We start from the raw sequence: 14,911 nt of genomic DNA on the forward strand, positions 1-14,911 counted from the left end.
ATGGAGCTGAAAAAAATTGTTATCCCATTTTTCGCCCCTGCAAGGCACAAGCCCCTGGCTCCCCCAGGAAACTCGGCAGCGCTCAGGCTGCATTTGGTTCAGAGGACCAGGCTCTGCCCTCAGGTATGTGGTCCCACTTCGTCCTGCATAATAAATACTGTACTTGGCAGAGTACAGTATGGAGCAAGAAATGAGCCAGTAATGTTTCCTGGTGAATAAAAAAGGACTGATTTTGATTGCGTTAGACATCAGTCCTTCCCAGTGCCAGAAAGACATGCAATATACATTTCTGGTTTGCTTGGAACTTCTTCAAACAGGCTGGTAACTGACTTATTCCACCACTTATTTTTCCTTTGTGAAAATATCCCTTTAAATTAAGTGTTTAGCAAATACTGCTTAGTCCCATTACAAAGTAAATTGGGTATGGATCATACCAGCAGACTTCTCCAATCTCTTTCAGATGCTTAAATTACATCATGCTCTAACTTCACCCCGGGGAGAGAGACAAGCTCTGTTGAATATTGTCCGTCTTTCTGCTTTGGTAATCTCTGGTATTTCTTGGGTACCTTTTGCAAATTGTCTATGCGTCAGGGCAGTGACTCTGCTTTTGGGGCATCGGGACATTTCATACAGTCGTACCCCAGGGTTGCACCCCAAAAAAGCTGACACTGTCCAGGCAGACTGGAGTGCTGGGGGCCAGCAAGGTGCTGCCTGGCACTTGGTGGTGAGGATTTGGCCGGAGTGGTTTCTCTTGGAGTTCAGTCATTTGATGTCTGTGCCTGTGGGTGGGGACAGGGGGAGCGCACCTGACCCCACAGTCCTCCATCTGCCCTCAGAGCTGCTTGACTCCTCCATCCGTCGTGACAGCCCATCTTGCTTATGCCCAAGGCACTGAAATTGGGCAGCACCAGGGACCCTTCTCCTCTACCCACAGCAATATGCTTCCCCTCCAGGAGATCTCGTTTCCTGTCCCAGTTTTCACTTTCTGTCCCCCAAAGCTGCTTCTCCTGGGAAAACCCATGCTCCATCCCTCTGGGCCCTGTTTGGGTGCCGGTGCCGGGCTGGCAGGGAGCAGGTGTGCTGCCTCGGGATGGCTGGGCTGGCAGGGACGCCTGCGACTGGAGGGCTGTTATCTGCCATATTGTGCTCTCGCATGTGTTTAAAAACAACAACAGCTCAACTGACTCATAGATCCTACGGCCTCTGAGTCATTTTTTATTTCTGGATTTCACTGCTCTGCCCTTTGCAATGAAGGGAGTTGCATGCGCGCGCGCACACACACATCAAGTTCACATTTGTTTTTCCCCTATAAAAACAAAACGATTTCCATACCATTAATGAAACAGAAATGATTTGACTTCGCTTACCCTGGCTTTTATTTTCCATTGTATAAACTCTACAGATGAAATAATGATGGTTGTAAAGTAAACCTCTCTTTTTTTTTTTTTTTTTCCTTTCCCTTTCCAGGCAGCCTCTTTTCGAAATAGCAATAGGGAGTCACTTACAGACTTGGCTTGTGCTGAGCCTGTAGTAATTAACCCCTTCGTCCCTAGCTTTTCCTCTGTTGATATTTAACCACAGCGTGGGTGAAGGTGGCAGCAGGTCTCCCCTGGGACTAGAAGCAAAGCGGGGGAGCAGAGCAGGCAGGGAAATGCAGAAAGGAGGAGAAGAGCTGGTCCGTGCAAAGCAGTGGAGTATGCTTGGGGCAATGAACCCATGGGCTGAACAGCTTTTTTGAGAGAGCTGAGGTACTGGCACTGCAGAGCTGGAGGTACCTGCGGGCTTCCTGCACACCCCATTTTTCTGGATGCAAGTCAGCACCACTGTTTTGCGTTTAGCCTGACAGCCCTGTCCTGGGTCATCTCCCTTCCTTCTCGCTCCCCAGGGACCACCAGTGCTGACATCTCAGTGAAATGTCCTCTCTCCTCCACACCGCCACTGCGGAAATAATCCGTGGTAAATAATTTAATCACCAAATCTTGCTCTTTCTGTTTACAGGGCTGTTATGATTTTATGAAGTACTCAGGGGAAAATTAATAGGGCGAAGTAATACCTTGCACGAGCAGCAGATACAGCTGGAGCTGGGTGCGCAAGCACGTGCCTGCCTTGCCTTGTGGGATGGGGTGAGCTGCCCTCCCTGCAGGAGTGTGATCTCTGCTTTTCAATATACCCTTACCATTACACATGGTCTGCCCAGGCAATCTGTCTGTTTTCAAGGCTTCTAAACATGCCACAAGCATTTTTCCTAATCATGTCTATCATGCAGCAGCACAACCCTGCATCCCCCCGGCATCGGTTCAGATGCTTTGCCGATGCCTGGCCCGGGTGGGTTAGTGACACCAGCTGAGATACTGTTACTCTTCCCAGAATGGGTGATGTGTTTTATATTATTTCTCTTGGATTTATTAAGCATTATGTAACTGGCTAACCAATCCCGCATGCGACGCAATCGCGGTTGATTTCATGTCAGTGGAAAGTAAACAAAAAAAATGTTCTGAAGTGGCTGAACTGAAATCCATTTCCACATGCAAAGCAATTCCTGGAGGATCTTCCCCATATCCATGCGGCTACTTTGCATCCAAGTCCTCATGCAACCCATTAGAAAAGAATTATGGAAAAATTACATGTTGGACATGACAGGGCGTTACAAGCAAATCCTCTCTGTTTACTCCCTGCATTAATTTATTAAGATAAAGTTTATTTTACTTAATTATTTTTAAGCATCTTTGTGGATTTCTGCTGCTTTTTGAAACATTCAGCAATGTCTGAAAATGTTGTATTTCTGAATCCATTCTGCTGATGCACTTTAACTTCACTGGAATATCAGTAAAGCTGTTGGCTGGGGGACTCCTGTTTGCATGTTATTTGCATTATTTTTCAGTGAGCCCCCAAGCACCTGCTTCACCCGGGCAAGTACCTAAATCCAAGTTAATCTGAATTGCTGAATTAGGCCTGGCTGGGCTGATGGATCACGTAACAGCATTTGCCACTTGCCAGGCTGCAATTTGAACATAAATGTGGCACCAAATCTGTGATTGCAGGGACAGATGACAAGTCATGAAGGGGGAGGACAGGACAGCCCTGAAGGTGATGCTGGTGGGCAAATTCACAGCTCCATGTGGGTGTCACCACTGCACCTAGAGTTGTGCTGACTCGCCAGATGAGCAAAGTTGTCTTAAAACCAGGAGGGAGCCTACAAGTTAGGGGTTTGTCTGCTGTTCTGGAGGCTTGTTTATGCCTTCGGGAGATGAACAGCGATGCCCAGCATCCTTCATTGAAAAGGTGGCCTGAGGGAGGGTTGAAGGTTAGTGCAGGAGTCCCTCAAGTTGCACAGGACAGCAGCTTAACACAGGGGTTTTTTAATCCCTAAGTGCCAAGTGTGTGCTGGCTGTTGTGGGTTGCTGTGTAATTACGGCTGGTACCTCCGGAGCCGTTATCACGCCAGGCAAAAACTGCCCTGGCAGACAAAAGCAGCTGTGAGTTTGCCTGATAATAACTGTACTTATCCCATTAGGCATTTGGCAGCTGCTGGTTAAATACTGGGCTATGAAAATCAAATGCGAGGAGCTATGACGCAAACCAAGGCTTACGGCCGTCCCGTGTCTGAAGCTGCAATACAAGATCTCAGCTGGCAACAAGTCCCTTTCATTGTGCCTATTGCCCCTATTCCTTTCTCTTTCATATCTTTTGCTCTCCTTCCCACCCATGTGTGGCATTAGAAAAGTGAGAGAGCAAGCCAAGGTGGCAGCACAGCCTGAACAACAAGTTTGGGGTCTGAAGGGGAAAAATCCCCACAGCTGCGGGTCAGCCCAAGGAAAAACCATATATACACCCTGTTACCTCCACCAACGTCACACCACAGCCCCACCACCACATCAAGTCCCACCAGCTCGGATGGCATGTGAGAGGAACATGCCGTTTCTCTTCACTGGATGGAAAGCAGAGCAATTTATTCAAGGTCTGAGGAAGGGGGAAACTGCTGAGTACAATGTTCATAAGCAATTTTGGCAGCTCTGCCAGCACCTCTGCTTATCTGGGGCTTTGCAGGGTAGAGCAATGCATTAGTTTACACCATGGCGTGGTGTGTGTAGGCTGCTGGTGGGGTTTGCAGAGGGCTAAACTAGCACATCCCCCATGGAAGGTGCTTTCTGGTGACTGGGGATTCACATGCCATGTTTCCAGAGGACTCTGACATTTCAGCCCTTTGAAGAGCGCTTTGCAGTGATCCGGTTTTGACTAAATCCTGGTCTTAAAAATGAGTCCCTTCTTCCCACCTCCCACGCTACTTGGGAGAAGGAGTCACTGCCTGGCCACGCAGGGGTGGTTTGAGCTCATCTTGTCACAAGCCATTGCAGAAATTGCTGAGGATTTAACAGCACTTGCAGGTCTGGGAGCCGAATGGCAGAAGGTAAGGGTCAACCAACTCCACAGTGCTGTTGCCATAATTTTTGTTGCTCTTGTTTCTCCAGAGCTACCAACAGTCTATCCTATATCCTATTTAACTGCAGCTTCTATATCTCATTCTCAGGAAGATGCAGCAGAGATAAGCTCCCCTCTCTACACAGAGAAAGCAGCAGTAATGAACCTAACAGCAAAAGCAAGTGAGCTGCAAGTCAGTTGCAGATGTTGCTCTGTCTTAACTACTGCAATTCAAGTAAAACTACTGCACAGCAGGATTTTTTTTTTTTTTTACTATTATCATCATATTATACTCTGGAATTCAGTTTTGTGTATATTTTTCAGGCTCTGCAGGAATCCTGGATCTCCGTGAATAGATGGAATTGAAATTTAAAGATATCATCCAAATAGGTAAACATGTCAGAAACATTATCTGGGTCACATTTGGGCAACAGGGTTCGCTCTGTTTTAAGTGCAAATGGTTTACTGATGATTTAGATGAACTTCCTGAGGAGTGTTTGAAATTCCTGGCACACATTCGATTTACCATCTGCTAGGACTTTGATGAGCCCACAAAGAGATGTTAGACTGGAGCTGCTCTTCATATCTCGGGTGGACTTTTTATGATTGACTAGTTTGTGTTTCTTTGCATTTGTATTATTTGGATTCCCAAGGAGAAGCGGGGCTTGCAAGGGACTGTGCGATGAGCTGCCGGGGCAGAGATGTTCTGTTAATTCTCCGTCAATGTGCTGTCATCAAGTTGTTCCAGCACTGCCTGTTCTTTATGTCTGTTAAAATTATTACGTAGAGTTGAGTTTTGCCCTCATTTAGGCCGGATCTAACAGTAATTAAGTAATTTGTGCTGTCAGAGGGAAATTGAATTTGAGGCTTAGCCTGGATTACAGACGCCTAAAAACTTTCTCGCTTCTCCTAAAGCGTCCCACATTTAGTGAGTAAATAGATGGTGTGTTGCTCTCTTTAATTTCTTTCTTAATCTCTTAAAAAAATATCTTTTAAGGAGCTTGTGTTTTAACCTACCAAAAAGCACTGCCCAGTAGGGTTGAATTCAACTTGAATATTTTCCATTTTTCTAAAGCAGAAGAGAGCTATGGCAGGAGGGCAAAGGGAGCAGGTTTTTAGAAAGGAATTTTTGCAGGAATGGAACCAAGTGTCCTGTTGACAGGACCTGAAGTGCTTTTTCTCTGCACATGAAAGTAATAGGAGCTTGTTTGTCTGTGTGATGCCTCTTGAAAGATCCCTCCTGCAGGAGAAGGAGAGGGTTCCTGCAGGTCCCAGCCCCTGGGCAGCAGGGAGCTGCAGTGGCTGGAGGGGACAAGGTGCACGGGGCAAAGCTGCTTCTCCAGCATGGAGGAATGGACAAAGAGGGGAATGTTCTCTGTTTGCTATCTGCTCTGAGATCTCATCATTTTGCAATAGCGCATTGCCTTTTCAACTCAGCATCCTGCCCCAGGACACCTCCTGAAACATGCCACGGTCTGAATATGGGTGAACAATACTTCTGCCCAAGAGCTGCCTCCCGAGCAGCAGCCTGTTGCAGAGGTAATAGCCCTGGTAAGGGGGAAAGAAAAGCTTGGCACTTGTGACGCTATTTTACAAACAGGTGAGTACAGGGCACATATACAAAACCGGAGTAAATGTGTGCTGAAGAGATCTCACCCTCAAGCAAAGAGCCTCTGCCTCTGGTGGGAACATCTGTGACCATTCTCTACCACCGAATGGCTTTTGACATATTAAAGACATGGCAGGAACTGAGCTCCCAGGGGATCCATTGGTCTTATTTCTGTGGATGCTTGTACCCTGGGTCTATTTGAAGAAGGATGATTCATTCCACTGCTCGTTGCTTATGGCTCTGTGTGTCACTTCCCATTGTAAGAAGAAGGGTCTTGTTTGCTATCACGGACTGGTTGGGGCTAATTTTGGGATAGATCTAGTGTGGAAAAAATGCTTTACGCAGCAAGACAGCAGCTGATTCAGTTTCTTCCATGCTGGATGCTGGTGTTTAGAGTCTCCCAGGCAGGAAGTTTTATCAAGCAACATCAGACAGATGTTCCTCATCGTGTCCCAGCTGTGTTGACTGTCGACCTGCTCTGTCAAACACTTGTCAGGGGACACGGACATTCATTCTGCATGGGTGGCATTTTATTAAATGATCTACCTGAAAACAGCAATGGATCTTTTTTAAGAAATATCTGTACCAGTATTAATTGTAAAGATCCCAGAAGCACTTGTAGTCATGGCGCTCCCAAGAACCATTCCTGGGAAGGGGGTTTTTCCTGATTTTGCAGGAAAAGAGAAGAAATTCTTCTCTGGATTTCTAGTGCCGGGCACAGTATGAATTCACACTGGCAGTATCATCTTTCTGATGGGGTGCATGGTGCCCCAAGGCAATGCAGGACACAGCCAAGCCTTCTGGTTTGGAATGGCTGAAGTGAGAAGGGATCAGTATCAAAATCTCAGAGTTTTGCATTGGTGATCTAAGGAAAAGACACCTCTTAGCAGTGTGAAAACCAGCAGGCCAGGAACTTCAGCAGATGACTCTGGGCATCCCAGAAGGAAAGATATAAGAAAAGTGTGTTAATCCAAGAGGGAACATCTTAAGAGGGATGTTGAGGGAACTGAAAAGACTAGCAGATGCTCAGATATTGGGGTAAGAAGATGCCTTATCAGTGATTGGGTCATGTCAGTCAGTGTCACCTCGGGCGATTTCTCCAGGGATCATCCCTGCCTGGAGCCTGGACCAGGGCAGAATGCCAGCCCTGTTGCTGACTGCCATGCCTGCGCTGGTTCCAGTTGCTGGCACAAACTCATCAGCGCTGCTGTGCATGTAGGGCATGTATTAGGGTGTGATGGTCCTGGAGGCATGGACTCTCCAGCTCCCAGGTATGGTCAAAGGACTTGCCATCATACGCTGCAAGGGGAGGACAACAGCTTTTTGCAGGCTGAGTGAAGGCAGGCAGGTGTTTCCTTCAGATGCCTTCAGGCCTCATCAGCACTGACTCTGGAGCTGGGGTGGAAGTTGCTGGGGATGGCTTTCTTTGGACCTCTGCTTACCCAGGAGAGCTGGAGTTTCAGACCTGGCGGAGAGTAAATGGTGTGGAGCTAAATGGAACACCTCCAGCCGCAGTGTGGCAAGGTGAGAGGTCTTGCCTCAGGCAGAGCACGTCCAGTACGATGCTGCTTCAACCACTTTGAGAGTCATGGCCAAGTCGTGGGTCAAACTGGAGTGCAGGACTCTGCAAAGTGACACCCAGCAGCTGCCACCACTGGAGATGCACATCAGCTCCACATTACGGCTTGCTTCTGCTGATAGCTGCAAATTGCACCTGGAAATGTTGAAAACGTCTTTTTTTTTTTTTTTTTTTTTTTTTTATAATTTAATTCTGAATTCAGATGTAAATATTCCTGTTGAGTCAAGGGTAACACTTGGGTTGAGGTATATCCCTGGAGCTGCTAGAATCCATGTGGGCAATAGTCCTCCGTCCAGTGCAGACTGGCAGGCTGCGGTGTACAGATGGATGCCTTAATTGCCCCAATGCTGAGATACATTTGCTGTGGTATAAATCAGCTATCGTTTGTCAGGCATGTTCCTGGCTTATTAATGGGAAGTAAAACACTGCAATGGAACAGCTCCATGAAAGGGTAAGTCCTGGGGAGGCGTAACTGGTGGGAGCATGGGCTGCAGAGGGGCTTGCATGATAAGGAGGCTCTCCCACTTCTCCTAAAAGCTTAACAGCTACCAGCAGCTGGCAGGAGCGTTTCAGCCCTACATGGGCTGTAACAAAAAGATGAACCAGCTGACAAACAAGAAATATGACTCTGATGGATGTTACAGATCCTTTCCGGAGGCAGGATCACAACGGTCGTCTCTGAATTCAGGGATGTGCATGTGAGCAGGGCCAAGACAGCTTTCAGCTACCCCTTCATTTCCCCCTGAAGATCCCTAAGGAAATGTTATCCCACAGTTGGGGTCCAGCATGGAGATAATGTAGCTGTAATCCACAGGTTTGATAAGGCAGGCAGCCATCAGTGGTGTTATCTCCCCTCTACATGGAGGCCCCTTCCAGCGCGAGGCTTTCACTTGGCACACAGCGCTAAACACTGGATGTGAAAAGAGCAAAGTGTGTGGGAGCTGCTGATTTTGTCTCCTTGGTGGGACTGGTTTTTTTTTAATAAAAAGATCAGATGTTGCGCTTCCTTGAAAACATGACAATCTATGGGAGAGTTCATTAGTTTATGGCAAGTTGCAACACTGTGAAGCCCAGCTGAAAGCAAATGTTATTGCAAAGAGTTATCACTAAGGGGAGAGGATAATAATGTCCTGAGGAAATAAACTCGACAGAGCAAAACATGGGACAACATAAAGCTGTGGAGGACAGGCAATAGAGTTGAATACTTTCTCAGAATAAAAGCCCCCAGTCACCTGTTTTTAATGCCAATGTTTGCTTTCTGCATATTCAGTGAATATGTGGGATACATCTGTTCAGGACTCCATCTCTAATGGGAGTAACAAGTATCATGATTGCAGCTGGCTGAACTTTTTTACTACTAGTACACAAAAATGTCTTTGTGACCATCATTGAATAGTGATAACACCACTAAAAACCCAGTAAAAACCAGCTTTTTTTTTTAGAAAACAGTGTGTTTAATTTCAAGTTCCATGGAATTATATTTCAAAAAGGACTTTCCTCCACAAAGCCCCCCGATAAAATACAGATTTGAGCAGCTTTAATGATGACCAGCCTGTTTCAAGTCAGCAAAGCTGGAGATGCAAGGGGAGAGGAAATGCCCACTTTCATGAATCTGACATAGCTGTACACTGCCAGTTTCCTTAGCCTCAGTTAGTCTAACTTACACCAGGGGCTGAAACTGTAGTATCAGATTTGGAGAAGTGTAAATGTGAATTAAAAATAATCCATCACTTTCCTTGCTGAGTCTCATGCCACTTGCAGCACTGCAGAGGATGCCAGTTTTGCATTGTCAGGGTTTTTCTTGTGCTTTCGCTTTTTATTTCCTAAGTGGAGAATTTCTTGCAACTCTGTTCTTATTTAGCCTCATGGTAGGATGCACAAGTTTCTCCTTCAGGCAGTGGGATTCTGCACCAGCCCCCAACCCAGCTACCTACACCCAGCCAATGTGGCACCCTTGCACCCCTGTTGATTTGTTTTGAGGGTGATAATTTATTCCTTGGTGTTTTGGCTGTCTTAAAACAACACCAAAGCAAAATATGTTGGTACTTGAGAAGGATTGTCATAACCAACTCTGCAGCCATGTGTCCTGGGGTGGGCAGCACCCACCTCCATGTGCTGTGTAGCCTGGGAAAAGAGGTGCACTCCGCTGCTCCAGCTCAGCTCCTGCAAAGTCCCTTTCTGAAAATAGATGTATTTGCCTGTGAAACGCAGGGCAACTCTTCCTTCATCCTCTTCCTTCCCTCATCCTCTCACCAGCTCAGGTTTCACTGTGTGTTCCTGAATTGTGTGTGCATTGGTGTTGGGGTGCAATCCCAATACCTCCGCTGCCCGAGGCGTGGGCTGGCGTCTTGGTGGCAGTACGACCCCTGGTTTTAGCTCTGGTGACCTTAGAAATAAGAGGCCGACTTCTTGAACAAGCTGCCTGAGGAGCCTGGGATAGGTCAGAGATTTCTTGAGCAGATCAAAAGCCAGAGATGTTTTTCTGACAGCCCCGGAGCTCCCTGTCATGATTTATGAATTATATACGCTCTATATATTTAGCCGAAGAGGCTCACTGGGGGAACAGGGGCTGGTTTGTGCAAGCAGGAAAGAGCATGTGGTTTCAGAGAGCCACTGTCTACCAAGTGATACCCCCTCGACTGATCTATCTGTGGAGCCACCAAAGTGCCTTGAGGGACTGTGGCTTCCTTTGCTCAGGAGACTCACAGCAAAAAAAGCCAGGATATTTTAGTGGGCCAGCATTTTAATGGGAGACCAAGTTATGGGGAAGCAGACCTGTAACCTTCCCTCATTTCACAAATCCTCTTTCTCTTTCTTTAGAGCTTCAGCAGATCCAATGGGATACAGCTCTCCCTTGGTAAGTGCTATGTGCCCTGGCAGATTTTGAGCTTCATGTGCTCTTTTGGAGGTTGGATGATCAAAGGCACTCTGCCGGGCTCCTGGGGCTCTTCATGCCCTGAGAGCTGTCGTCACACCAGTGACACTTAGCTCACATTCTTGAAGTTGTCTCAACAGCTCAGAGAGTTGTGGTGCTGTTCTCTCCTCTTCATGAGACGAGATTTTGCTCAGCCCCATGTTTGCGTGGTCTGACCTGAGCCCTATTCCTGACAGACACAGCATGAGGGAGACTTTCCTGATTCCGATGCAAAACAGGGCAGGAAAACTAATTATTAACTTTAAGGCCAGAGTGTTTCCATGTGCACAATGCAGTAATCCCAATATGAAGTCCGTAACTTCTGAATGGGTTATAGTCTAGTGAGCAGATAGCCTTGCAGTCTTGAAGGCTTTGAACAACAAAAATCCACCACATCCTGAGCCTGAGTAATTACCTGCTGGAACAACTTTACTGTGTTATGCTCTAATACAAAAGTGTCCGGTTTCAGCTTCCAGTGTGTAAATCTTGTTTTTCCTCTGTCCCATAGAAGAGGAAGCCCTCTGCCAGAAAACATCTCTCCGGGACCTGGTTATAGAGGATGACTAGCTCACCTCCCAGCTCTCTCCTGACCAAACGAAAGACATTGAAAGTCTTCAGCCCCCTGCCCCACTGTAAGACAGGTTTTCTAATCCTGAATGACCCTTGCATTTTTTTGTCCTGGGCTAGGTAAATCCAGAACTGCGCCAGCTCTCTGCCCTGGAAGGATTCCCAATTCCTCTGCATGAGGGTTTCTGTTAGCAGTGGTGCAACTACAGCTCCTGTCTGCACCTTCTGCTGAGAAAGCTGTGTAAAAATGCTGCCCTCCAGCAGCCGCTGCCACTGGGGAGAAGTTTAAGGGTAGATATTTTGAAGCCTTGCTATAGCCAGCCAGGGAGAATTAGGGAAATCCAGTAGCTGAAATTTCAGCGGTCTGTCAGACTACAGTCCTTTTTTCATAGAATCGTAGAATGGTTTGAGTTGGAAGGGACCTTAAAGATCATCCAGTTTTCCATTGCGTTTGGACAAAAGCGGTCAGATGTGCTGTCTGATGACCACCCAGCCATGTTCGTGATTAAAGGGATAGGGACAGGCAGTGTGGAGCATAAACTGAGGTCTCTGTTGCCCCAGTGTAAACTTGTAGAGAGAGCAGCAAAGTCCCTAAAGATGCTCAGCTGGAGTTATTCTGGATACCTGAGATGCAATTCAGACCATGTTCTCTGTGGCAAGTCTTAAATCTCTGTGCTAAGAGGAGTGACTTTGCTGCTGTCACCAGGCTAGCACTGTCACTCTTTAAAGAGAGGCTGGATGAATGGTGGGATTTGTTGCTTGAAGAACAGCTGAATGTGTATTTTCTGTCAATTTGGGGAACTTGCTGTTCCCTTCTCTCTTAATGTCAAAGCAAAGTGGACTCCCAGGGTACTTTTATTGTCTCAGAATGACTGTAGGGTCGATCTTAACATTATATGCAAGGGAAGTGGATGCAGCCCCAGAAAATATATCACTGTTGAGCTGAACCACAGAGAGCAAGCCTTGGCTTATTTTTTTTCCCCATACAGAGGCAAATTTTGTCATCATATCACTCACGTAACCTTTCAAATGAACTTAGTAATCATGATATGTTTTGGTTTGGCTTCTTTCAGATTAAAACTTTGCCTTTCAGAAAAAGGAAACCATAAGTTAAATAACTCCAAAATTAGGTATTTCTGAAGGATAATTAGTGGTCTTCTTTCTTACCAAAACCAACCCAAGACTGTGCTTTAAATATTACCTTGTAGTAATTCCTTCAGTTCTGCTCCGAATGTGATTAATTTAGCAGGATGTTATTGCTATAGCATCCTGCATTTCAAACCACAGTTTAGGGTATTATCTACAATAATGAATACTATATACCTCCGCAACTTTTTGAAAAAATCAACCAGACCTTATGTCCTAAATCCCTTGATCTGGGTCTTCTGTGCTTCAACAGTTGCACCAAGGCTTATATTTGCCTATACCCAAATTACCGACCGATCATATTCTTTCATTCCCTGCTCCTGTAGATAGGGGGACCCATGTAAAGTGAATGCAGATACAGATCCCTGCCCCCAGTTCTTTCATTTGGATGCAAAAATACTGGAATTATAATCCTCCTACTTCATTGCTTTGAGCAAAAAGCAATTTTAGTTGCATTGAAATTTCTATAGCGAGGGGAATGGGTCTGTTTTTGTAAAAGAGTTCACTGTAAAAAGTGCCATTGTCCGTGCAAATACATAAATATAGACTATATAGAGATATATGTGTGTATACACATACATAGGCACTGTATATACAGAAAGACACACACACATACTTAGGAGATGTGTATATAACACTCACTTATATACAAATCTATTCCCTGTTATGAAACAGCCATCAAGACATAAACAAGAGAAGTTAAACCATGGATGGGCATATTTTCAAGTGCTGCGGGAGGGTTTTATCCACAGTATTGAAGAAGTGCTATCAAAACCTAAACAGGGCACTTATTACAAAGAAATCTTTACGTAAGTGCTGGAAAGGTTTGCTGAATAACCAGATGTTGTTGCAAAGACACTTCTCCTCCCCCTCTCCCCACTTCTTTCCTTCTTTAATAGTTCGATTAATTCTGCGCATAAACCGGGGCTGATAAAAGTTCTAAGCCGCAAACTTCACCACATCTGGACACTGTCGAAGCCAGATCATTCAGCAGTGCACTTCAGTTGCTTTTAATCTCCCTCAATAAAATAAAAACTTCCAACAAGTAATGCTGACCTATATATATTTTTGCACTGTAAACACTGACATCTGCGAGCTGCTCCAAGCGAGCACGCAGCACTTTCCACCAAGGCAATCGCTCGCCCTTTGCCGTAAGAGAAATACACAGCTGATGCAGTTGTAGCAGTGTATTCTACTAAATTCTCAGCTATTTCCAATCCTCCAGCTAATTGCTGTCAAGGGAGAAATCAAAGATTAGCTATTTTGCTGGAGGAAGGAAAAATAAACGACCTCTCGGAGTATGTTGCTTAGCGGTGTCTAACCAGAAACATTTTTCTACTCACAGAAGGAGAGCAGCAGTAATGAAAGCAGACCCGGTCTCCTCCAGTAACCCATTTTCTGGATCCCGCCAGCGACCAGAAGCCCGGCTTCACGGCGTTGACCAATTCATCTTCCCTCGGTGAAGCCAGTCTCCTGTGTTTCTGCTGTCAAGCCCGGAGCCCCGAGTTTGCGAGGCTCCCGGCTAGGCTTGCCGGGAAGGCGGATCCAGCCGCTAAAGCCCAGCTGTGTGTGGGGTCCGCCCAGGAACTGCAGTTTATGAACAAACTAAGCCTGACTCTCCTCTTGAAATATATACAAATATGGGAGGGGGGAGCTGGGGGAAGAAGCCTGGCTCCGAGAAAAAGAATTTGATTTTTTTTTTTCCGATGACAACGCAGAGCTGCTCCTGGCTCCATACGGCCCAAGGATCTTTGAAGGGGACCTAATGTCTGCTGCATGCATCTAATCAAAAAGGCATGGGTAGTCCTGCATGCCTCTTTCATCTGAATAAAACATGGAAGGTAATGCTTCAATATGCTGAGCTGCCATTAATTCACTACTTTCCCCCCCCCCCCCCCCCCCTTTTAGAAATTAACTCTATCTTTTAAGTAAGCTTCAACGGGCTATATTTTTAATAGGAGTAATTAGAAGTTTTAGTGCAGCTTTTCCAGGAAGACCACATCAATATGAGCTTAGCCTAAAGTAGGTGCTTTTGACCCATTAAAGCAGCAGGATTTAAACATATATGTTTTCCTGAATCAGGGCCTAAAATAATAACATAGAGCATTTAAATAGCTGCCTTCTCCCCAAGATCTCAAACTGCTTTACAAAAACTTGTAAGAAATATTATCCCACTTACAAAAGGGAAACTGTGAAATGTAGCAGAAATCTGACTTGCCTTGGCTGTTAACGCAATTGATCAGTGGCAAAAGGAGGAGTAAAATCCTCAAACTCTTGCCCTATGATCTACCCCAATACTTCAGATTGCGTTAAAATAATGACCAATGTACTTGAGTGTGGTAGAGAAAGAGATGTTCTTACTAAGGCTTTTTCCAGTCAGAATGCCTGCCCTAAGGTGAGGCTAATTTTTTATAGTTATTGATAAATACATCAATTAATTTTTATTGCATACGCAGCATTCTAATTCAGTGAAACTCCAGCTTTTTATTTACCCATTTTACAATTCATCTTTTAGTTCATTAATCAGTATGTGGTGAATACATGGTGTATCTGTATATGCTTGTGTATATGTGTGATCATTGCCATCGAGCATTCTGCTCCATTGGACTTGAAGGTCCTTTCTTTGTATGAATCTTTCTGATAAACTGCACCCACTTGTTTTGTAAATTATTTATGT

The 14,911-nt window shown here is 45.6% G+C and overlaps 1 protein-coding gene across 2 annotated transcripts in view; it reads right to left on the reverse strand.

Annotated features, from left to right (window-relative positions):
* The window catches only part of LOC141925110 (TGF-beta receptor type-2-like), a 32,846-nt gene extending 19,053 nt beyond the window's left edge, over positions 1–13,793 (reverse strand). For both annotated transcript variants that reach the window (XM_074828678.1, XM_074828679.1), the window contains exon 1: positions 13,578–13,793. In XM_074828678.1, the coding sequence (XP_074684779.1) occupies positions 13,578–13,629 (52 nt within the window). In that variant the 5' untranslated portion in view covers positions 13,630–13,793. The remainder of the gene's footprint in view (positions 1–13,577) is intronic.
* Positions 13,794–14,911: the final 1,118 nt, after the last annotated feature.

This window comes from Strix aluco, chromosome 6 (genome assembly GCF_031877795.1).
Source record: "Strix aluco isolate bStrAlu1 chromosome 6, bStrAlu1.hap1, whole genome shotgun sequence".
Classification (NCBI taxonomy): domain Eukaryota; kingdom Metazoa; phylum Chordata; class Aves; order Strigiformes; family Strigidae; genus Strix; species Strix aluco.